The sequence below is a fragment of the Heliangelus exortis genome, chromosome 9, assembly GCF_036169615.1.
Source record: "Heliangelus exortis chromosome 9, bHelExo1.hap1, whole genome shotgun sequence".
Lineage (NCBI taxonomy): Eukaryota > Metazoa > Chordata > Aves > Apodiformes > Trochilidae > Heliangelus > Heliangelus exortis.
Genome location: NC_092430.1, coordinates 15,487,332 through 15,512,531, shown reverse-complemented (window position 1 = coordinate 15,512,531; position 25,200 = coordinate 15,487,332). Strand labels below are relative to the sequence as shown.

General features: G+C 44.9%; 1 protein-coding gene across 6 annotated transcripts in view; it reads left to right on the top strand.

Moving 5' to 3' along the window:
• The window catches only part of TP63 (tumor protein p63), a 165,188-nt gene that overhangs the window by 38,090 nt on the left and 101,898 nt on the right, over window positions 1-25,200 (top strand). For all 6 annotated transcript variants that reach the window (XM_071752322.1, XM_071752321.1, XM_071752329.1 and 3 more), the window contains exon 2: window positions 24,937-25,013. In XM_071752322.1, the coding sequence (XP_071608423.1) occupies window positions 24,937-25,013 (77 nt within the window). The remainder of the gene's footprint in view (window positions 1-24,936; window positions 25,014-25,200) is intronic.

Here is a 25,200-nt window from a genome sequence, read left to right as displayed (position 1 = left end):
TAGGGCATTGACTGGATTCCTTAGTTCTCATCCCGGATTGCCTTGTTGCTATTTCAACTTTCACAGTAAGTAGTTAAGGCCTCAATATACAGCCATCATATCCAGGTGGTTAACAGAGCAGAACTGTCCCTTGGGAAACTCTAAAATATGTTTGCATTCATCATAAGCTGGGGAAATAGTATCAAGATATTCAGAGAATAATGAGATGGTTTTTTGCAACCAAACACAGTACATTGATCTGGAAATATTGAATAGAACTTCTGTAATATATTTGATTGAAATGAAACAGTTTTCTGTATGTGCAAGAACTGAAGCAGTTCTTGAAAGCTGCTTTAAAATGAAAATTCATGGTTTGCCTAGAAATTTCAGTTCAAATTACATTTGATTTGATTGAAGAGAGGCAAAAGAAAGAGAGAGCAGAGGGGGACCCAGGTGTATTTTTCATGGGAGGAACAAAGTGTGTTTGCCACGGTAAAGCATAAAATGGGGATCTGTCTGTCGGACACATGAGCCAGTAAGTTAAGTGCAGGATAGAAAAGTGACATTTCAGCATATTTCTGCTGTCTAGAAACAAAGTGACCAGGTGCCTGGAAACATGGGCAGTCATTTCCAGACCCAAGCTGCTCTGTGTGCCATTAGCACAGAAGTATCTGTGCTGCCCTCATCGATCCTGGCAAGCCAAGGCTGCCACGTGTGGAGCCTGCTTGGGCATCTCTGCACCTGTTGCACTGACACATCTCTGTCTGTTGTGTTCTGGGGGAATGACAGTCTCATTGCAGCCTGCACAGTGGTAGGTTTCCTCCTAGGGAATCATTTAATCATCTTTCCTCTTTCATTTCCAATGTTTTCTCAAATGAGGAACCAGCATTTTCCTTTTTGTTGTAACTGCTGGTGTTGAATGTATTCCTGCAGAGATATTCTCCGCCCTTAATACAGAAGAGGGAGAAATGACAAAACTCTTTTTTCAAGGGCAGAAAAGGAAAGGAGACTGAAAGAGGCTGCTGGTGGTGAGTGTCAAGCACAGTGAAGAGCAGGAAAACTTCCAAGCTCTTTCTTGCAGTTTTTTGAATCCTTGGTTGGTTTTTCCACAACTCATTCCTTGAACCTTATAAATAATACTTAAGTCAACACAGACAATTGTGGCTACTGGTAAAAACCACAGAGAGCAGCTGAACACAATGGAAATTACTTATTCCACCATTTGTTTTGACTTTGGAACAAGCGAAAAAACTTTTAAAAATAAGTGAGTCATTTTTTTCATCCATCTTGGCTTTTGTCTGCTCAACAACATGTCCTTTTTGTGTAGAGTTGTGGTCTTATCATTTTTGTTGTTTTTTATTTATTTACCTTTTTTCTGCTTTGCTTTCTTGGTTTGGGATTGTCTCTCAGTGACAACTGCTAGCACCACAGGGCTAGAACTCGGTAAAAGACAAAGCAAAACCACCATGCCTGTGGGGAAATGACTCTGCTCCTTGCCAAGAAACATGTTTGGCAGGTTTATAAGCCAAGGTGGAGCTAGAGTTCTCTAAGCCCTTCTGCCCTCCTTGAAAGATGTCAGGTGGGAACCTCAGCAAAGCCAGTATCTTGAGTAGCATCTCTAGGGTTGGGTAAACTGGTTTAGGTAGAAGAAATGCAGCTCAGACTGAACCTTTGCCCATTTCATTGTGTCTTCCTTAAATCTCCTTCCTCCTCACAAACCTAAACCTGGAACATGCCTGTCCTCAGAGCTAAACCCTCATAGACACTGTGAAAACTGTGGCTGGTATCTTAAAATCTCTCTTGCCTGCACCTCTGCTCTCTCTTGGGTTAATTATTTGAACATCTGCCATCATTTACACCATGTGTGATAATCCCAGGCTGGTGTGGGCTTTAGGCCTCCACTAGAGATTTGCTCCCCACAGGACCACAAACCAGTGTGTCCCTTTGGCTTTGCCAAGCGTGTGTTAGAAATCAGGGGGTGTAGGGATGCATGTGGTTAGCCTGAGCAGCCACTTGTCGTTGTTGGAGGGTCTGTGTGGCTTTTATGAGCAGAGGGATTGAATAGTCTTCTTCTGAGTTGACTCACCAAAAAAATAGAGCAAGGGACTGAGTGTAGAGGTGGAGGGGTTTCTTTTTGCCCTTAAGGCAATCTTAGCAACTCTACCTCTGTAAACATGTCTTTATTTGACTAAGGTGCTCTACCATTTTCAGTTTTATTAGCCATAACTTGGGGCTTAAAGGGTTAGCAGCTTCTCACTCAGCCCTTGTCCCAGCTGCTCTTGGCACTTCCACAGGAGTAACTTGGTAAAGTGGTATGGGGAGCATAGGATAGCCCTGGTGGTAACAAGCTATGGTCAAGAAAAGGATCCTCTGGAGAAGCAGATGAAGGAGGACTTCCAGAAAGTATGTGGAAGGAAGAGCTATAGGAGGCAGAGCAATGAGAGAAGGAAGGAGAGAAGACTTGGAGACTAGAGAAGAAGCTTCATGCAGGGCAACCTGAGGCATTTGCTAGTGCAGCATCTTCTGATGCTTTTTTTCCTGTGGGTGAAAATGGTGAGTGATAAAGAGGAGGGGTATGTATCACATCCATGAAACCTGGGGTGGGCTCTAGACTGAGGATACCTGTGGCCATTTTGTCATTAAGTCACAATGAGCAGGACAACATTAAGATTTTTTTAATATAAAATTAGGGATTTGGATTTAAATGGCTCAAAATCCAGACTGCTCCAATTCCACTGGGTTATCTTGGCAACTAGCTGAACCTGTAAACTACCAGTGCCTCTGCCAAAGGGGCTGGAGGCACTTCTTTCCAGTTGCTCAAGACCATAACATCAGCAGCTCTTCTGAGCAGAATAATCCTTGGGCTGGCAAAATAATGCTCTTCTGGCCTTAAAATAAGCTCAAAAGATGCTTCCAGGGCTCCTCATGTAGCTGCTGCCCTGTTGCAAATCTTCATAGAGAAGAAAGCCTTCTGTTTATATTTTTGCTTGCAATTGGCAGAGGTTGGCAGGTTATCTGGATACTCTATCTCTGTCTATATTTGCCTACTTCTATATCTGTTGACAGTATAAGAGTGTCAATATTTTTTTCCTTGTAAGGCGATATAAGCAATTGCCTAACTGTTGACTCAACTGAGGATTACTAATTTCAAGTGCTAGTTAACAAATCTGCCTACGCTCCAGGTAGGAGTGCAGAGCATGCTGCTTCTGAAAGGGGCCTGGAAGCCAACAGTGCTCAGCTGCTTGGAGGCAAGGGCTAAGCCAGGGTGGAGCACTGATGCTCCCTTTGGGCAGGATGTTCACCTGCCCAACAGATAGGCTGGGCTGGGGGAGGATTTTCAATGGGATGCACTGCTTCAGGATTTCTCCTTCTCTGGTTCTTTGGATGGTGGCTTTCTGAAATTTGCTTTGCATTGAAATTGTGGCAGATGACTGCTGATTTCCTTTCCTCTTAAAATGGTTTTATAAAACCCAGCTAACTTATATCTCTCTGCACAGAGAGAATGGTAGGGCAGGCTGTAGGGAAGGTTTGTGAAACCTTCCAATCAGAGGGTTTGCCAGCCTAAATCCCACCTGAGTCATAACTGAGGGTTTTTTCCTTGCCATGTGGCAGCTGTGGAGTGCATTTAAGAAATGGGCTGGTTCTATCGTGTGCTGAGCTATGCCTTGCTCCAAGCATACAAGAATTGCCCCGATGTGCACAGCTTGTGCAAGACCTGTACCTGCTCAGTAGAACTTCTACTCTAATTTTTATTTTTAGTCATCTTTGAGATACCAGGAAATCGCTCAGTAGAAATCTGTCTTTTCTGTATCTTTTTGCCTTGAAATACTCTGGAGATGGTCATGAGAATGTATCATGGGCTGCCTGTGTTTATCTGGCTCTGTTCTACTTTCTATTTTGCAATTATCTTGTGAAATACTCTGTGTGCTTTTAGGCATTTTTTTCCAGCTCTGCTCATCCCTTTCTATTGCACACATGCATTTACAGTTCAGTTTTTCTAATGGAAATAATGTCCCACAAAGATCTGGTGTTGAGGGAAAGGGAGGAGCTGCATGTGTGCTCTTTTTATTACTTTAGAAACAAGCATTGGCCAAGTTCTACTGGAGTGAATTTGCTTGTATTTCCATTTAACAATAGCCTAGAAAAGACTTTGTCTATTTTACAGTTCTATGATAAATGAGCTCAGAATCTAAATAAAAGATGACGTGTGGGGAGATAACCATTTCAGTAGTTTGTGCACATGTCCACATTGCTCTGTTGGATTCAGCCTAACACACAGTGTCTCTAGTTTAACAAATGTGGTTTTTTTCAGCTTCCATGGGAAATACCCCAAACTTACCAAACCCATTCTTATTCTCTGTCAATGCTGAGGGATATTTACTTTGTGTACAAAGCTTCTGTTTCAGCATCCAATTGCCCATCAGAATATGCAGGGATAACAGAAAAGCAGCTGGCAGTACTTCAGGACCAAAGCAATAGTTTAGTTACTGGTACCCACAGGTTACCAAAAACTCCATCTGCCTTGTTTTCTCATAGCAGCTTTTGTGTGTAAAAGAATTCACCATCTAGTTGGACAAGACAAAGAGTAGGAGAACGGAAATCTTGCCCCTTTTTTTCTAGTGGGGAAGCTGTTGCCCAGATAGTTTCAGCAATGCCTTTGAGGTTGTGTGAGGTGTTTGTGCCCAGCTCTAGGCTACAGCCCAGTAAGTGTGAGAGCATCCCCCCCTTTCCCTTCTGCAGAGCTGAGGATAGTCACAGCGTTGATGGAGCAGGAGAACTGAGCACCAATGCTGCAGTCAGTCCTTGAAGGGTGAAGCTTCTGGGGGCTCTGTAAGTCTGAGAGACAAGAACCAGAACCTCCTGCTGACTCACCCAAGGACAATTTTAGGTAGTATTTCTTCAGTAAATCTTGATATTTTTGAACCATAATTTCTCTTTCAGTGATTAAAGAGTTCCTCTCTAGGCTGGCTGGGGAGTGTGTGTGCTCTGCACCTTCTTGACAGGAGTAAGAATCTGCCCGCTTATCTGACTTGAAATCATCTATTTCACATTCATCATCTGAACTCAATTAAAAATAACCTGCAGCTGTAATTGTTAAGGGCTGTTTTTAACTGAACTCCCTTCATCCCAGAGCGTGTGGGATTTCCCCATGCAGTTCCAAGAGCAGGTGGTCAGTGGGAAATTCCTACAAGCTCCTCAGAGCAGGGTTGATCTTGAAGGCTAGTCAGGGCATAGCAGATGTGACTTTGCATTCATCTCTACAGAACAGAAGACTGATTACTTCCCCCTCCCACATTTTCTAACAATACCTGACATGAGCTATGTAAAAACAGAGGGGCAATAGGATGCAGACCTGTTCTCCAGTTTTCACAGTGTCTGTATATGCTGGCTGTAATTGCTGGCCAGAGCATCACCTCAAGATTATCTGCAGATCAGTTTGTGCAGCACTACAGTGCAGGGGCAAGATACATCACAGAACTGTTTTGGCTCATTTTGAACATATAGAATATGAATTCCCTGAAATGCTTGTGTGACTAGCATGGAGTATATCATAAAACAATTAGAAGTGAATGGGTTTGTAGAGTGTTTAAGCATTTATTTGTCATCCTTCTCTTATTGTTAATGGAAAGCTTCCTGTTAAGAACTGGGTGAGGCACTGCCTTGGAGAAATGTTCTCAAGCAGAGTGAGGGATTCTGGCTTTTGTTTCTACTGTGTGGGAACTCAGTAAAGGCTGCAGCTCTGACTGAACTTCTGCAAAATCCACATCTCAATCTTGGAGACAGAACTTACTCTAGGAGATGAGAGGACCCTGATTTGGCTCAAATTGTCTTGGATTTTCTGTCTTCTGTCCAAGTTTTCTGGCACCAAGTTTTCACCCTGGTAAAATTTCCAATACATTTTTTTCATTTTAATTAGACTGACTTTTTGTGGAAAATTTAAGCCTCGGCGGTTTAACTCTCCTCTGTGACTAATAGCAGAGAAAAATGTTAAAACTTGTTACTCTTTCTTTTCACTCAGCTTGGCACGTGAGGAGCAATAGTTTACCTGAGAGAAAATTTGGCAAAGAAACTACCTTGATTTTGCACAAAGTCTTTGAGTGTTGTGTCAAAAATGTCTTTTGATGAGATGAAGTCAAAAGCCCTTGAAATCCTCTCATGTACAATGTAAGAAGTGAAATCCTTCTCTTGCAACTTGTCATCACTGCATAAATGTGAGCTATGGGTTACTCTTTTGCTGGCTTTCAAATGGCTTTGGATCTAAGAATTGCTTGTAGGGGAAAAGGCTTCTGCTGTGTGTTGGTTTACTTGGTTTGCTGTGTGTTGGTTTACATGGCTTTCTCTGACCCATGAGCTAAGACAGAAGTCCACTGTGCATCCCCCACCCCACTCAAATAGGAGCCTTCAATGTAAATCAGTGCTACTCTCAATCCACTCTGAATCTGAGATTTCTGCTGCACACCTTCATTTTGCAGCTTGAGGAGCTGTATTTCTACTTCAGCTGGAGAATTCAGTCTCCTTCCCCTGCTGCCTCTTCCCTTAATGCAACACTAAGATATGATACTAACTTAAAAAGACACTTGGCATCCAAAATAACACACCCAAACTGTAGCTCATCCAACTTTATATCTCTGAAGCAACTAATCCCACAGCCCACTGAGTACTTTTTTCAGTAACAAGGTGGGTGTCCCTGGGGTACATCTTTGTGGTTATTCCCTGGAGCACAGTGTTCAGCTCCTATTCAGATGTGTGTTCTTCCAAAAGATATGTACTTCCAATAAATCTACCTGGTAGGTAGGTTCATTGCAGCAATGCAGAAATGGTTGCTATCAGAGCTACAGGGCAGCTCAAACACCTTGTGTCACTTGAGTTTTGCAGAGCTTCCCTTAAATATTCACATCTGTTTTGCATGCCACCAGGAAAGCTCTTTCCTTGCAGCAAGGGCTCTGGGTTATGAGCTCAGAGTTGCTGCCTTCTGCAGCACCGTTTCCCAGTCATGCAAGAGGGAAAGAAAAGCTTTTAAAATGTGTATTCCCAGGCTCCTTTTTCTGCTGGGACAGATCATGAAAATTTTCAATTTTAACAACAAGGTTATGTGACTGGCAGACTGAAATCAGGTTTCCTAGGGCTTTGTTGAGTGGTTAATGCAGTTTGGTGTTGGATTTCTTTTTTGTTTGTTTGTTTCGACAGAACTTTCTTTCCCCTACTGCATTATATCGAGGCTGCAATACAATAGTAAGTATTATAAATCCACAGTAGAGAGATTCCCTGGTGGACAAAAGGTTTCCCTGCTGCTTAGTAAAATAGTCTTTCCCATTCTCAAACTTCTACATCAGAGTTTTATAAATATTCTCGTTAAGATTCTCTCAAGTCTGGGAAGAGCTGGACCACTTTTTGCAGCCTTCCTTTCAAAGAGCACAGGGCACTTGTGTTTCTATCTGCCTGGCCATCAGGCAGCAAAAAATTTGTAGGAATTGAGTAATTTTCTGAGTATTTGTCAGCAGTGGTGGGAACTGGCCAGTTTCAAAAGCAAGGAGAGAATGGATGTTGTGGAGGGAGAGAAGGAAAAGCGCATTATTAAAGTTGTCTTAAAAGCTTTTTTGCAAAGACAGTACCATCTTCTACTGAAACTTTTAATGAGCGATAAGAACACAGCCTTCAGCCAGTGTTGCCATGGCCCAGACCCTGAATGCAGACACCTTAACAGCTCATGGGAGGTTTCTGTACATGTGCTGTGGGGATGCAAGTGAAAACACATATTTTTCACTTGTGCTTAAGAACCTGGCTCAGTTCTTGCATGTCTGTCTCTCTTTAGTGACTGACATTTCCTCTCCTGTTCTGACATTTCTAACTAGCACCACCACATACATTTTACACAGACTGTTTTCTATTCACTGATTTCCAGAAAGTCTTCTCAAGTAAGAAGAACTGCAGCATCTGAATGTGGTTGGCAAGCAGACGTTACCTGAGCCTGCAATTCTCTCCCTACTACAGTTATACTTTGGCCCTTTCCATCTCTGTCTGATAACTCTTAAGGGGGTATGTGCATCTTCCAGTGCTGCGTGAATCCAAAGCTACAAGGCTTTACAGAGCCATTCAAAGCAGTCCAGTAATGCCCCTTTACTCTCTGCTGGTCACATGGCAATTTCAAGTGACTTGAGCATTTCACATTTTTGTGTAATCTCCTTAATGTGGGGGTACTTTGGGAGCTCTCAGATTGCAGAGAGCTCAGGGTTATTTTAACTTGTTGGAGCACTGCAAGTTTCCACAGATTTGAACACAGAGGTTTGGTAGGGATTGGAGCTGCAGTACTTGCCAGAGGAATGAGTGATAGGGTGGCAGGAGGTCCATTTTCATTGCTTGTAGAGCAGGCATTTACTGAATGAAGAAGGACATTGGTTGGGACACAGTCACTATCTTGGAGAAATAAAGGTGCAAATGTTCCCGGGAGCTGGGTAATGTGCTCCTTTGACGTTTCAAATTGGACTGAATAGAAGTGTTGCTGAGCCAAGCTAAGTCTCCTTGGCAGGCACAGAATGGGAGTTTGCAGGGGTATGTGGAACACCTGGGGCTGAACAGTAGAGACAAAAAACAGATCATGCTGAAATATAATGGTTAATGCATGTAATCTTGCTGCTGAGAATTTGGCTCTCCCAGAGGCATTAGTTCTTGCAAGAGAAGACCTGAACACCAGGAGGCTTCCTGCATGGTGGTTGCTCCCAGAGCCTGTGGGCATCCTGGTCATGCTCCATGCTTGGTGGCCAGGCTGGGGCTGCAGGAGGCTGCCAGCATCCCTTCCTCTTCTGTCGCCAGGGAGGGATGCAGGGAAAAGGAGCTAATTAACTTCAATAGCTAGACTGCAGCAGATTGTCAAAGGCAGCCTAATTTAGAGCTCAACTGGATCATTATTTAATGAGAACTGAGACTAATTAATTTTGGAGTCACAGTATGAAAGATGCTTTATTCCTTTTGAATAGGTAATTAAGTGAGACGTATGCAGACACCCTGTGCTCTGCTGCCTTTGCAAAGGGTTTGTTCTCTTTCTTATCTCCATCTTACTTGTATAAGCACTTTGGAATTAGAAATTAATTGTTTTGTTGCTAATGATGTTGGGTGTAATTATCTTGCTTAAGCACAGCAGAATTTATCCAAGTACCAGGGCTTTGTCTACCAGAGGACATTGACCAGACCAGAATTATTCTGTGATGAGGTAACAGAACAGAAGATGTTCTGCCCAGCAATGATGAGTTGGCTTTGAACTGCTCTGAGCTAAAGCTACCCCTTCTCAGGAACAAGAGTGTCTGAGTGGGAGCCACTGCAGGGGTAGGTTACATCATTTCACAGTGCCAGCTCCATTGGTTTTCCAGTGTAGACAAGTGAGTTTTCAGTGGCTTATCCTCACTTTATTCTGCTAGAGTGGTATGGTGTCACCACAATGTTTAGCTGCCTGTTTCTGGCAGGAGGAGATTTTTTTTTTTTATTGTGTTTTTAGTGACCCTGTGTGCACTATTGCACTGCACAGAATCACAATACCTTGGCTGTTCTTCACTCCCATAAAAGCCTCAGGGCTCCAACGTTCGCAAACACAAGTCAGCATCTCATTATTGACATGATGTTAATTTGCAAGCAATGGATTAATATTTTGAGTTTTGATGTCTGTGGAGTAGTCTTGTGTGACTCATTCTGTGATTCCTCATTGGCACCACCATTTAACCCACAATGTTCAATATCTAGAAGATAATTTCCATTAGAAAGCAAACTTGGTGTTTGATCCCTGCATTTCTTAGGTTGTTCTTGATGAATCTTTTTCATTTGCAAAGTTCAATACAAAGAGCTTCATGGTTCCCAGAATGTGAGTTGGCACAGAGCTGAGAAGAACTTTCTCCCTGATTTTTCTCAGGACCTGATTTGCTTTGCATATTTTATGGGTTCTCTTTGCTCCCTCACTGCATGCTTGTGTACATTGTGTGGATGTATGGGTATGAGTCTGTAACATTTACAAGGCTTTTCATCCATGTGCTTTCTGGGGTGAAGCCTGTTGAAATCTAAAGGTCATGGGTTGATACAAGATCATGATGTATAACCAGTTTTAAGTCACTGATATAGCATATGAACTAGAACTTCCACAAGAGCACTTGTTCTCCCTTACTTGGCCCATTAATCCAAAAGAAGAACCCAGAACAATGATAAGTGTGTCCCTGTCAGGATGCCTCCCTGCCACCTCACTAGGTTAACTTTTTTTTACCTTTTTTCCCCTTCCATCCCTATCTTTGGAGAGCCATTCTTGCATTCCAATGTCTTTCTGAGATGACAGCAAAAAACTTTCAGAGGGCTATTACAGAATGGTGCAAATTTTGGTCCTGTTATATAAACAGGGAATTCACTGTCAGAGAATGTAGTTTCTGCCAGTCCCACTTTCAACATCCACATATTTAGCTTTGGAGGAGACTTGTGCTGAAACAAGTCTTTAAAGAGTTTCTGCAGCCTTAACTCTGGGACTCCAGCCTGTCCTCTCTGCTGAGGTCTGTCTGTGCAGGATGCAATCTCTGCTATAATAATGCCTTTCTATCTTTCATTGCTTCAGGATTGTTCTTCTATTCCCTGACAGTCATTCATTTTTTTTCCTACTCTTACGCATCTCCTTCTACACCTTTCAGATGATCCAACCCTCTCTGAGTTTCTTCTGAAACTCCTAATGAGGTTCTTCCCTCTAGGGCTCTCTCTAACCACAGGCAGTTGCCTATGTTAGCTGGCTGCCAAAATGGCAAGGCAGTCCTGGCAAGATTTTTTCTCCATTTCATTGTGACTGGAGCCCTGGTAAACCATGCTGGTGGCTGCAGCAATTGTTTGCCTGCTGGGGGAAAACCTTGGGTCATATGGCTCCTGCTGGGCAGGGGATGTTTTCAGAAAGGGGTTGTTGCTCCCTTTGATCCTTCCCATGTAGCACCGAAGGAGCAGCCACAGGGCTGCTCTTTTTCTTACCCTTCCTGGCTCCCTGTCTCAGCTCTGCCCCTTTCCCTACTCATGCTTCTGCACTGCTGGGAATTCTTGACCTGCCTCAGGCATGGAGAGGTGTTTCATGCTCACCTTGATGTGGCAGCAGACAAAGCAAGGTGAGGGTGCTGAGGGCTGGAGCAAGAGAACCTGAGAGCAGGTGCACCATGGCTAGGGCAGATGACTTTATCCAGTTACTCATCTCAAAGCAGGTCTCCACATATTCCTCCCTTTCTTTTTCTGTAAAGTGACTGTAACTTGCATATTTGTGATGCTTTCTGCCCCTGCAGGCAGCATGGCTTGTGTTTTACTCTCCAGTCACCTGCAAATCCACTTGCTTGAGGTCAGCTGCATCATTTAAGAACAGCCTGAATCTGCTGAATGCCTTCCACAACCTGGTTTGCACAGTTTGAGGTCACTGTGGAATGTGAGGTTCTCCTACATTTTGTGGATGGTCTGACCTGAGATGATGATGATGAGTGATCACAAGGGATGAGGCACACCCACCATGAGCACAGAGCTTTGCAAGATCAAACCTCACTGGATGGAGAGGATGGCAATGCAGGTTTGCAGACAGATGTAAGCCCCTCCATGTCTGGCCTGGACAGAAGCCAGCATCGGTCTCAGCTTTGTGGCTGTGTTGGTGTTTAGTATATTGGCCTGGGCTTTCAGCCAGGCTCAAGTAACTACACAGCTTTTGGTCCTGAGCTGAATGTTATCTGGTTAGGGCAGAGCTCACTATGTCTGCCCAGTAGAGAAGGGCAGAGCAACTCAACATACTTATCCCATAGACATGCCAAATGTGTCTACAGAAACCCGTAGCTGATGATCCCATCGAGATTCCTCACCATTAATCTTCATCTTCATCTAGCATCACACATCTTGAGGTCAGCAGTGTTGAGATCAGCCAAGATCAATAAAGTTGTACATTGTTAGTCTATCCTTGGTGCAGTGCAGCTGTCCTTGCTACGCAGGGAGCATAACTTAATCTCCCAGCACAACGTGTTGAATTTATTGCTTGGAGATGTTCCGTGAATATAAAGTGGTGGGTGGGGAAAATCCTGACTTTTGATTTAGAATTTGTGCTGCATCTGTGAGTAAAAACTAACAGCTGAGGTGCTGCCTCAAAGCAAGCAGCTCCCGTTTGCACTGCAGTTTCTCACTGTGCTGCTTTCCTCCTTTTTTGCACTTACAGTATTGATGTGGCTGGTTCTGGGTGGCAAAAAGAGAGATCAGAATTGGGATAAATATTGAATAAACCTGATAATTGGTGAGGAAAGAAGATAAAAACCTGCTTACTTTTCGGAGTCATTTAAATGAAGAGGCTGCTTACCTTTTAACTTGTCTCTTGAAAAATACCACAGTGTACTATTTAAGCTCTTTAAGCAGATCCCCCAGTCTGGCTTCCTCATAGGCATTTGCTCACAGTACCTGTGTGAGCCTCTTAGCCCAGGGAAAGTTGTTAACCATGCTGAGTCCTGTGCTAAGAGGGATTTCTGCATACCTGTTCTCCAGGCTGCTTGCTTGCTCAGTACTCCCCAGGGCATGAAAAGTGGGAAAGTACCAAAAGGGGAAAGATGTAGCAGTAGCCTGATAATTAAACTAAAAATAATATCCCAGTGGCAAAAACCTTACTTAAGACAGTGAGCATTCTGTTGTGGCTTGAATAAGGACAGAGTTTAAGCCCAGATGTGGATTCATTCTGTCTTTTTGTGACATTTAAACCTCTGCTTCTATTGTGGTCTTGAACATCAGGCTGCACTCATCAGTGCACTCCCACTCCCTTGTGGGAGCTGGCTCTGGTCACTTCTCAGATGGTTACTGAATGCAACATCGAAGAGGTATTTGTAGCAGAAAGGGAAGTCACTAGTTTCCAGTAATTTTTCAGAGATACCTGTGTCTTGCCAGAGAGTAGAGGGAACTCCATATATGGCTCTGGAAAGCTTTAGGACACCTTTGGAAAAAGCTAGCCTCTGGTCTGCTGCTTCCTTGAGGTGGAAGCAACTGATATAATTCTGCTGTTGCTTTCCTTAAGAGTTAAAGTTGAACTAGAATAACAGAGCAGGACTTTCTGGCTTTAGCTTTGAGACTAAGATCAAGGGAACCATGGAGAGTCACTTCATTCCAAGCATGGTGTCTCCTTGTGTGATATATAACCACCCAGAGGCTAGGACATACAAGCACATGGTTATGAGTACCCACAGAAACACTGCCCTGATGCCAGAGATGAATACTTTGACTCTGGATTCTTTTATAATCTCGGAACCAAACCACTCAGCAAGCCTGCCTCGTGATTCCACTCAACGCTGTTGTAATGATTTTAGAAGAAAACCACAAGAAACACAGTGGTTTGGGGTCTTTGTCAAAGCACAGCTGAAAAGTGTTGGTTGGTTTTTTTAATTTTTTTTTTCCTTTTAATTAATTTTATCATTACATTCAGAGTGAAGGTCTGGGCATAAGCCTAAATGGACTGAAATGTAAAGAGGATCTTAAATGCACCACACATGATTGTGGTGAGAAACCACTGGGTTACATCTGAAAACTTACTATGGATGCAGAAGATAAAATAATTTAAAATATGTGAAACCTCCCTATGAAAACGCTATGCTCTTCTGCATTACTTTATCCTTTCTTAGCTTTCTCTTTTATCTACAAAGCTCTATTTTTCCTGGTATGTTAACAAATATTAGCATTTAAACTTCAGTGCTGTGAATTCAATGTTTTTTTCTTCTGTACACTTTCTTCGTGCTTTCCCCAGACACACAAACAAAGAGTACCTGGAAAGGAGGTGCCTTTTCCTCTTCACCTGAGTACGAATGCAGTTGCACACAGCCACAGTGAAACAAAAACTTTTTGTGATGAATAACCACTCTGGAGCTCACTGGACATCTGACTTTTTATTATTGGTCAAGGGATTGCCTAGGTTAGTGGTGGCACGTGTAATTACAAAACACTGGGCAGCTGTCCAGGTGGTTTGTGTAGGAACAAAGACACCCTATAGCTATAAGTGTGCCTGAAGCTCTGGTCTGGGCAGTGCTGTGGAGGAAGGAGGTGGTGGCACAGTGGGGCAGCTGTAACTGTGTCTTACTCCAGTGGGCAGAGCTGTTGGGAAGGTGACTGAGGGGATCAAGGGTCTACAGCAAGGTTCTCCTCCTGGGCTATCTGCCAGCCTATGGGCAAGGGCAGCCAGGACTGGCTCTGCAGGGAGAGCTGGTGACAGTGCTAGTGCTAAGCAAGCTGTGCTACATGGTGCTGATCTGCATCCAACCCTTCTCTCTGCCTGGCCATCCTGCTGAGATGATTATTGCCCTGGCAGGCATGAAGTCAGGATGAGGCCTTTGTCTTCAGGTGCTGCTGTTCACAATACGATGCTAAAGTCAGTCCCATCTTTGTGTTGAAGAGACACTGGTCCATCAAGTGTGACACAGCTGAAGCGCTCACAGGGACTCATCCTGGGGTGTGATGACAACCACAGCCAGAGGAGGCAGGGGGAGAGCTAGGGGTGGAAGCATCTATAACCTCCATAGGAAAAAACCCCAGAGTTTATCTGCTGGAGTCCTTGCCAAATCCTGCAACAGCTGATGCTTCAGGTTATAAGATTTTAGCAGGTGATCTGAATTGCTCATCCCTCTCTCAGGCTCTTACGGTACCATCAACATCTGGATTAGAGGCCAGCAGCAGGTAGTGCTTGTGTGGCCCTCTGCACTCTGTTAAAGGGAAGTTTGCAGTCCATCCAAGATGTGTGAAAGCTGATGTAGCGAAGTCCTCCTGGGATCAATAACAACAGCAGTCCTCATGTTTATTCTTTCCTCTTTCTCACAACTTTTAACAAGAGTGCAAGGGCCCCTGATGGAGCCAACCTTGCACACCATAGACTGAGCTCTCAGATCTCTTTAATGGTTGGAATTGTGAAATATTTGTTGCATCTATAATTAGGGAGTAGAACAGATGGTTAGGGCTTAGTTATAATTAAAGTCTAATGCACAGTAAAATAACCCAATGCAGCCAGTGATTCACTGGCAACCAAAGTATTCTAATTCTTTCTTTGCTGGGCTTAAGTTTCAATTGCAGGAATTTCAGGGAAAGTCTGTTGCATCACTTATTACATAGGGAAATAGTTCTATATTAAAGGCTTGTGTGGAAATTTTTGATTGCTACGTATTAATCTATATTGTGTGGTCTTGCTTACCCTAATAACTTGAAATCATGTGTGAAAAAGGCATGTGAATTGTTTTAACAACACAGAATCTGCACGTTGCAATCTGTTTTAGAAGAGACTTTCTTAAAGCCTGTCTGCCTAGTAATTGATTGCTAATGCTTAAGTGTTTGGAAAAAAGGCATTAATTAGGTGCTTTTAGACAGGAACACATTTATAAAGCTGATTTAAATGGTGTTATCAGTAATACCCAATCCATCTTTAATGCTACTTTCAACTATGGATCGTTAGAGACCTCATGACATGAGAACTGGAAGCAATTGAATAAGCTCCTCAATTTTTGGGAGACAAGAGGCAGGGTTAAGAGATATCATCAGCCAAAGAAACATGGAGAGGTGTTGCTGTGAGCTTTGCAGAATGTAGAAGGGGGTTTTATGTATTGGCTTATTATGTTCCACTTTTATTTAGCACAGAGGGAGATCTGTAATACAACCTGCCAAAAGGGATGATATATCAGCTGTCCTACAGGGAGAAAAAGTTCAGTTCTGGACCATTTCAGGAGACTGTGAAGGCCCAAGAGAAAAATACCTTCCCCATTTTCTGAGGTGACTTACTGAAAACAATCACCTGTAGCTACTTGGGATACTGAGATACCCATTAGTAGATCAACAATGCCCTTTTCAGTGCTACAGTGGCCTGAGAGATTTGAGAGATGCCCCCTCCTTCCCTTCCAGCAGCCTGGAAAAAGCTGTGTTCAGTGACACAAAGCTAAGATCAGCTTTGGGTCACTTCTGCTATTCTAGGACCTGTTCCAGGACGACTTTGGTGGTCATGAGTGTGGAGGGAACACCAATTATGTGATGTTTGTTGTGGATTATTGGGATGCAGGCAGCCCTTAACTGCTCAGTGGCCAACATGTTACAGCATTCCATGCATTTTGGTTGTCCCTTTCTCTAGTGTTGTCTTAAGCTGTAGCAGATCTGAGTGCAGGAGCTGTGTGTATGGCAGGTGGGCTCCATGGGACTTGCAAAAGCTGCTACTTTTGGCATAGTTAATGCAGGCTGTGGATACTGCCTGGGGATCCTTGAGCAGGAGCCAGGCAGCTTTAAGGTTTCTGAACTGATGCTGTTTGAGCAACTTGAACGATGCTTTGTAGCCTAACCCATGAGAAGGGTGACTTAAAGAATGTAAAAAAACCAAAAAAACACAACCCCCCCCTCCAAAAACAAAACAAAACAAAAACTAAAAAAAAAAAAAAAAAAGAAAAAACCTAAAAAAACCCCAAAAAACCAAAAAAAAACCAAAACTAAAAAAAAATTTTTTAAAGGGCAGGAATGCTTCCCAGCTTTGTATTTGCCTCAATGTGGACCTAAGGGCTAAAACACTCTTGTTTTCCAGGGTTAGTACAAAAGAGAGCTGACTTCTGCTTTCACAGCCACAGAGGCCATGGTCTCTAAGTGAATCTGGACAGCCCCTTGAACAGGGTATGGAAAGTCAGGGGACTGCAGAGAAACAGTGAAAGGTGGGATTTGGCTCACTCAGCCTTTTTATGGATGGTGTTAGTATGGGGAATGGGAAGCTCCTCTTCATTAAAAACTCATGCTTGCAGGACTGTTCCCAGGTTAAGCGATCTGCCAGCCCATGAGGTGACAGCAGCAGCCGTGCTTTGCAGAGAGGTGTCCACTGAGCACCTCGGAGCTGGTCACACGGGTACCGGGAGGTTTGGGTGGCCCATGAGCCCGTGGCAGGCATCACCAGATGGCACTGTTACGCGCACTCGCAGTAACTCGCTCATCCCTGCGGCAGATGCGCGCTGCCTCCACACGAGTTACGCGGCTGAGGGATCTGAGAGGTTGATTCATGGAAATGAAGTGCTGGTTGTCGGCCTCCTGCCCACCGTGTGCGGCACCACTGCTGCCAGGGGAAGTTTGATCCCCCCAGAAGAAGGGACTGGGTTGCTAACAAATGCAGGGTGGCCTCTGTGTTGGGTACCTCTCGCTCAGGTGGTGTTGCTGCTGGCAGGTGGCTTCCCAGTGAGGAGCAATGGTGGCTTCTGCCGTCTGGTGGTGACAGGGAAATGACCCCGGTCTGGAGAGCTGGAAGCAGAGTTGGGAGGTTGGGACAGAGCTGATCTTCTGCCTGCAATGTGCAGGGTGCGATGTGTGACGTGCTGGCAACAGGAATTGTTTTGCTCTGGAAGAAGTGAGGTGCAAAGTTTTGATCGTACCGTGTATGAGGTTTTGTTACTTTTCAAGGATGCATACATGTGCTATTAACATCAAAGTGCGAGGATGGGGGTAATGCTAGAGACTCTCCTTATGTCATTATCTGCTCCATAAAGACATGAAACACTGGCTCTTCAGCTTTGCTCTAAGAGGGGAAAAAGTTTTATTAACTTTCACATGTTATTTAAGTGGCACCAAACCCTTAATTTATGCCCACATACTTTACTGTCACTGATTAAATGGATTTAATGGTCCATCCTGAGGAGGATGAACTGACAGGAAGAGCTGAGCATGTCCTGTCCTTGCTGTTTTTCAAGCTGTAAGCCTGGAAAAGAACCCTTGTGCCCCTAAATGTAGATGTTCTCAGGCTGTATCTCTGCAATAGTCAGCAGGGCAATTATTACTTGTGTGAACACACCCAAGGTAATGGTAATCTGGGTGAGCTGGGTACCGCTGGATGGGGAGGTGTGGAAGTGCAGGCTTCAGCAGAGGATGTGCAGGTTTGCAACCAAGGCTTCCATCGCTAGTGGTTAATGCTTCAGGGGTTTTTCTTTTAATTGCTACTGGTTCTTGAACTGGCTTTAATCCCATTATTTGGGTATGCCTGCAGGAGCTGTGCTTGCACTTTGGATTGCAAGAGAGACATAGCCTTAATGCTGGGAACTAGAGCCCTGCCAGTCAAACAGTGAGTTTTTGGTGTATCCTGTTTGAAAATGAAAAATTCTTCTGAGACCAATGCTTTTGCATGGAATATTTATTTTCGGGAGCTGCCAGAAGGACAGTGAAGTTTCTGCTTGTGTGGGGTATCCAAAAGATGGGAAACAGTGCAGAATGGTACCAGTAACAAGGAAAAGCTGGAGTGAAAGATGAGTGATGTAGCAACATTCAATCGACTGCACTTGTGTTTCCTCCATCATGGTGGGCATCCTTGCAAGTGACTTTTTTTTCTGAGTGAATCTCTCCATACAGTCAACCTACCTAGAACTTTTGCTTTGCTTTGCACAGAGCAAACCTCTTTCATTTTCTTCTGGTTTGGTGCTGGCTGTAACCAGCATTTCAGAATCGGATATTTTTGGTGCCTGTGAATCAACCTCTGTGGCTTCTGATGTGAAAGCCTGGGGGATGGGAGCAGAGCATGAGGAAACTCTGGGATGGGTCTGGAGTGAGGCTATGTGCTAGAAAACTAAAGGGAAGCTGCAGGGAGAACCTGTTCCTGCCCTCCTCTGCCTCCCACCCTACAGCACAGCAGAGCGGGGACAATAAGGATGCTGTCACCAGGGTTTCTGTCCCCAACCTGGGTTTGACCCCGCAGGGTGCGATGACACCGTGCGTATTTGTGGCACGGTTCTCACCAGAATTCCAGACGCCTCGCGTGGCAGCTGTACAGGGAGGCCAAGCCTTCCACCTACACGGCTCCTGCCACCCTTTTGATATGCAACCCAGACCCCATGGCGGGGTGTTGCCACCTGTCCCAAGGCGCTCCGATCTCCAGCCCAGCTTTATCCCCGGCCGTGGCCCCGCTGTGTCTCGGGAACGCCCGGAGATGATGGCACAGCTGCACTGACGTCAGGGAGGGAAATTCCCTCTGCCCGGCAGGTCTGTTGCTCCCTCCCTGCCTTGGGTAGCAGGAGTTTCCCGTGGGAGTTGCATGGTGTCCTGCCAGCTCTTGGGGACAAGGCAGGCTGTGTCTTAGAAATGTGGGAGGGGAGACTCCTGTGGGCCTTGTTCCTGGTGTATCACTGTGCTCACTGCTCTCTGTGTCTTACTTCACATGTGCATGAATGCCATAAGGCTTGGGGTTTTATTTTCTGTGCTGTGCCAGGGAGATGGAGCAAAATTCCAGTCTGGGGTGTTGGTCTCTGACCTGGTTCCTCTTCTGCACTTCACTGTGAGTGGATGATGCTCCAACACTACGTATGAGACAGAGGACACCAAAGGCAGCCAGGTGGTTCTGACAGGAGTTCTCATTGCCCTGCTGAGCAGAACTGGAACAGTGCCACCTCCTTTGCTTCTTTCTAGCTCTAAGTAACTAACAGTTGATGGCCAACATAAGGATAGTGCAGAGCTCCAGGTGGGTGGTATCACATGCAGACAGCAGCTTGAAGCTGGTGTGGTTTAAATTTCATGGTTGTTAGCACAGTTATGTTCTAATTTAGTTGGAAGAGAAGGATGTAGGGGATGGTACATTAAGACACCTTTGTCAGCTGGATGTGTCCAGGGCTGTGCTGGACTGCTCACTTAATAAGTTGTCCTGGGCCCAGACTTGCCCACCAGTGACCAAGTGTCTCCTGGACCTCAGACATTGCAGCTGCATCCACACAGAGCTGTCCTAGAGCAGCTGCCTGGATTCAGTGACCCCTCTTGTCCCCGCCAGCAGCTCCAGGCTCCCCGTGTAGAGCATTGCCAGCATGGAGGGGCTGGAGCTTGAGTACCCTTTTTTACTGGTTTATGTTTACACTAGGGACAAAAGGTGCTGGGTTGATGGGGGGAACTGTGTGTAGAACTGTGGTATTTTTATTTATTAATTAATTTAAGTTTGCTGTTCTCTCTGTCCCTTGTCTCTCAGTATGAGGGGTGGGGGGTGTAAGGCCTTGTATAAGCTCCAAAGCCAGAAATCTTTCATGTCTGGAGCAGTGGGATCAGAGATGCCTGTTGGCTGGAGGCAGTATGTGAATTGTTCTGGAAGCTCACTTCCTACCACTGCAGAATTTGGATAGACTCTCCAAGGTCTGTGATGGTCATACTCCTGGTGCCTCTTTCCCTTCACTGAGGTTGCTGAAAAGTCTTTCCTCTGCTTGCTTCTCTTTATGAAACTCCTACAATCTAAATAGCTTTGAGACCTTTAGCCATCTGTAATATTTAGTTGAAATTGGAAAGTGTGTTCAAAAAGGGATACTGACATTGTCTATTTCTGTTTCCCTGGACAGACAAGCTGAAGACATTTTATTGCTAGCGGGAGGAAATTCTTTCCTTATCTTTGACTTTGTCAAAAAATCCCCAAATATCCCACAGCCTTCTTTCTCTTAAAAGAAATTAATTTTAACGTAAAAAAAAAAAAAAAAAAAAAAAAAAATCACAAACCAAACAAAAAAAAAAACCCAAAACGACCACAACCACTCCCCTAGAAACCCCAAGCTGCACATGAAATGTTTCACCCCCTGCTGTAAAGGGTGGGGCTGATTCCAGGTAAATCCTGAAGCCAGCAGTTGCAAAGGTGGCTTGGAGCAAAGTTGGCATCTCCTTTTCCCTGTCTTCCGTAGCTCCAAGCTGTTCAGAGATCCTCAGACCCATAGATCAGAACTGGAGCCAGAGAGATATCCGGAAATTCTCTTTGAGGACTGGGGCTAGCACACAGGCATCCAGGATCTGAGTCTGGGTGGTGGTGATGGAGGGACCGTTATAAATCCCCAATAGCCTCCTCCTGAGGATATAAATGTTTGTTAAATATAATCCCATGGTTGTTTCAGTGACAGCTTAAATCAAAACCATGGGAAGGGCATACAGAGGGGTAATGGGAGAGTAGCCCACAGCTGTTTCTCTGGCTGTTTTTCTCTCCCAGACGTGGAAGCAGCAGCAGTGGAGCGATGCCCTGCATTCTTGCCCACCTACACAAATACTTCCTCCACATATCCCCGTGCTGCCTGCTCGTGGCAAGTGCTGGAGGCTGGGCTGTAAATCCACTGGCCAGACAGATCCCTGACACTCCAGCTTCCCCCCTGCTTCTGCAGGGCATGTGCCTCCTGCCCTTAGATTAGCATCACTCTCTACCAGCAAGGAAACTTTCTAGGAAGGGTAGTGAACACTGAGGATATTACAAGCCCCTTTTCCTTTTGAGCTGGCTACCTTTGAGGTCTGCTCCTGTGAGAAGTTCCCCTTGCCTGTCCCCCCAGGCAGCCGTGATGAAGTTTGCCAGTCCTTGTGTAGCCCCTCTGAAATCTTCAGCCCTTGAGTGTCTCGGGCTCTATCTCCCAGTAGATTTTCTTTTAAGGCAGTGAAAACGGGGCTGGCCAAATACCACTGAGCTTTGAGAACCTCCCAGCTATGCATGGGGTACTGGCACACACACCCTGTGGCTTGTGTTTCCACTGCAGACTGCGCTATGCGGAGGAGAGCCTTGCAGCTGAGAGGAGTTTGAGACAGTCTGACTGCAGTGGTAGGTATCTCCACCAAAATTCATGGTGAATCAACCCACAGCTACATGTTGGCTCTGAGCAGAGGGGAAGAAGGAAGCTGTGGTCCGGGAAGAGAAATCAGGAAACTTGCTGGTGTTTGCAGGTGGGTTTTGTGTGCTGTCACCAGTGGGTTTCCATGGTTCCATTTGTGGAGCTGCAAGAAAAAGGAAAGGATGGACCTTCGGAACCCTCCAAGACACATTCAGATCTCTGTGTGCAGTTGAAAATGTCCAGCTCTCTGGGAAAAGCAGCCAGGTGCTGTGTGCACTTCCAAAATGAGCCAAGCCATGAGCCATTTGCATTTGCCCAGCCCCAGGCATGTGGGCTGGTAAGGACCTTGGGCAGCTGATGGACCCTTTTGAAGTTTTTATGGAAATATCCTTGCTAGACACATACTCCCATCAGTGCCTTGTGAGTGAGAAGAGAGCCTCCTCCAAGCTACTACTACTCATTACAATTATGTGGTGCTTCTTTTTTTTAATTAATTATGGCTTTTCAGGAGAAGTTATTCTTTTGGTGTGAATTGCAAGCTGGAGACTAACTGCCTCTTATTGACTGTGGTGCTGCTAGACATGTTCATCACTAAAAGCAGGAATCACAGGCTCAGTAATTTGGGCTGTAGCAGATTTGTACTTAATGTGTCTGAGGTATGAAGGGGTACTCTGCTGGGCAGAGTTAAGGTAGTGCTAAACCAGGGGTCAGACTCTTCCTTGGGGGCAAGAGGCAGCCCTGCAGCATCAATTCCAGGAGCTGCCTGTTGCACTTCACAAAGCCCTTGGGGTGTGTGATCTGGCCACACAGCCTTATCTGGGCATGTGCCAAGTGAGGAGACTGGCCAAAACCAGAAGAGCGGGTCTGAGTCTCCCAGTGGGAATTGTCTGGCCTTGCCCCACTCCTGATCTGTTGTCCCTGGCTCTCAGGCCATGCTGGGAAAGACTCTACTCCAGCTCCCTTGGAGAAGTAAGTAGCAGAGGATTTCATGAGAACAGCCATTTTCACACAGCATTTCTTTTGCATGAGGTTTATGCCTTTTAGACTGAATCTAGCAGGAAAGACAAACTCATGCCCACTCTTGGGAAAAGCCCGTCCTGCACAGGTAACAGCTCGTCCCACCACAGGCATTGTAGAAGAAACACAATGAGCTTCTGGTTTGTCCCTAGAAGCAAGCAGAGGAGGTCTCAGCAGAGTACACACAGCCCAGCCTGGTGCCTGTGTGCACCTCCCCAGCCAGGCTGGTTGTCTGTACTCATACCCACAGATGCTGACTGGAGTGTGAGAGCACGATCCCAAGTTCTTGCTCAAATAGATTGTTCAGGGAGAAGACTTGCCTGCCGTGTGTCCTTAGTTAAGTCTGGATATGAAAAGCCTAGACCAGATCCAGGTTACCAGCGTGGATCACAGGTTTGCCCTGGCCCTCCTCTTCCACTCCCTGGAGGTATTTGCTCCCTCAGGAGAGGTGGCCACTCAAGGCTAAGTACAGCCTGACCTCAGCAGAAGCCATGGGCTGCATCATGTACACATAAGCCCTGGTGTGATATCCCCTCTTCCCTCCCCAGCAGAACCTGGTTTGTACATTTCCACTTTTCTTCCTCACTGATGCAGGCTATGATGTTTGGTGTTTACTCTGGGACTCAGCATAAGAGGAGGAAGTTATTTCATATTACTGCTCCTCCACCAGGCCAGGCAGGGGAAGCAGTGTCTAGCAAGGGGGCTCTTCAGTAATTATTAATACTATACATTCTTCATTTCCAGCCTCTCTTCCTTGGCAAATGCCACTTATCATAACGAAAGCTTCTTGGACTTGGCCAGGGATCAGCCCTGTGAGCTTGCAGGAGTCACAATTCACAGATGTTAGGAACTATCAGGATGAGTGTGGGTGGAGAATGTCAAGTCTGAAATAGCTCCCCTGGCACAGGCAGCAATGAAAACGTTTCCACATGACATTCCTCAAACCAAAATTTCCTACAAGGAAAACACAGAGAGGGAAAATAAAGAGGCAATTGCTGCTGTCTGGAGGGCTCCTGGCTTCTGTTTGGGAAGTTGGTATTTGCGCTGACATCAGCACAAAGGATGCAAGGGCAGCCCCTTCCCCTCTCCCTATACACAAATGTATACATCTACTTGAAGATGCAATCCCACTGGTGCACAGATACATGGACGCTATTTTTTTCCTGCTGGAATCCATTTTAATTTAGCTCCTGATTCATATTTCATTCATTCTCCAAAACCACAGAACCAGGATAGGTTTACAGCCTGTACTATTTGGATGAGCCATGAAGGAGGAAAAACAGGGGAACAAAACAGGTTGCTTTCCTGAATGATTTTATGTGTGAATAAAACAAAATAAAACAAAAAACAACTCAAAAACAAATTAAAAAAAGCAAGCAAGCAAACAAAAAACACAAAACAACAAATTGAGAGGGGGGGGGAAATGAAGTTCCTTCCTGGCTTTTATTTTCCTTTAGGAAAATCAAATGTGCTTTTCATGTTTGGTAGTGTTTTGGTGGACTTTATTCTTGTTTCTTTAGGTCTTAGTGGCCTGAAAAATATGATTCCTGTTTTCTTTTTTTCTTACTTTTCTCCTCAAGATATCTGAAACTATTGTTGTTTTTCATGTGAAAAATATATGCATTATTTAAGGAACACTAAAACAATGAAAAATGACTTTATCATCTCGATTCTTTTTGAAAAAAGGTCAAAAGATACAGACGGAAACATTAATAATTATGTCTGATAATTTTCTTGGGGAGAGAAGGGCAGGAAGGGGAGGCAGATGAACAAAAGTTGAGTTAATTTTAATAGAGGAATTTCCCCATGTTTTGTCATTCAGCTTTTGAAACTGTGACCACAACAGATTGTTTGAACTGTGGTGTGAGAGAGACTGAAAATTTCCCCGGGCAGCTTTATGCAGGTATTAGCTACAGGGTTGACAGGGAAAGCTTTTAAAGTACAACAGAATTTGGCAAGGGCAACGCACCCAGCAGAGGAAACTCTGACCATCTGGAGAGGAAGATGACCAGTGGCCACAGCAGTGTGCAAAATCACAAGAGCTGCCAAAATTAAACTGTGAAGTCAGGCTGGAAGGCAACCAATGACGGGCGAGATCAGAAGTTCAGAGATGCCCCAGATGAGCTCCAAACAACAAGTGTGGTCGACGTACACCAAAGTTTATTAAGGATGTCGAGAGGAGGGGATAATATCCATGTAAAAGATGCCCAGCTGGCGAGGAGGGACTGGTGGTGATGCTCAGGTCACTTGATGAATCCCATTGGCCAAGTCCCTGGGAGATCCCACCCATTCACAAGTGTAAAATAAATCTCTAAAGTTGTACCTCATGTACCACTTGACCTTATTGCTGTTAGCAGGCTGGCTAATATATATTTATTTATTTTGCTTTGGTTTGTACCCATAGAGGGGCTCAAAGGAGATGAATTTTGAAGCAGCACCTTTCACCACCTTGCAGTACTACCCTGATCCCTGCATCCAGCGGTGAGTCTGAGCGTGACGCAAGTCTCTGCTATCACAGGTTTGATCTGAGTGTCATGTGTAATTGTTAACTTTCCTGCTATCGTCCGGTGGCAGCTGGGCTGCACGCAGAAAAAATGTGCCGCTCTCTTCATGCTCAGTGAAGCTTATTATTATTTTTGGCTTCCTAACAGGTTACTGTTTAATTATA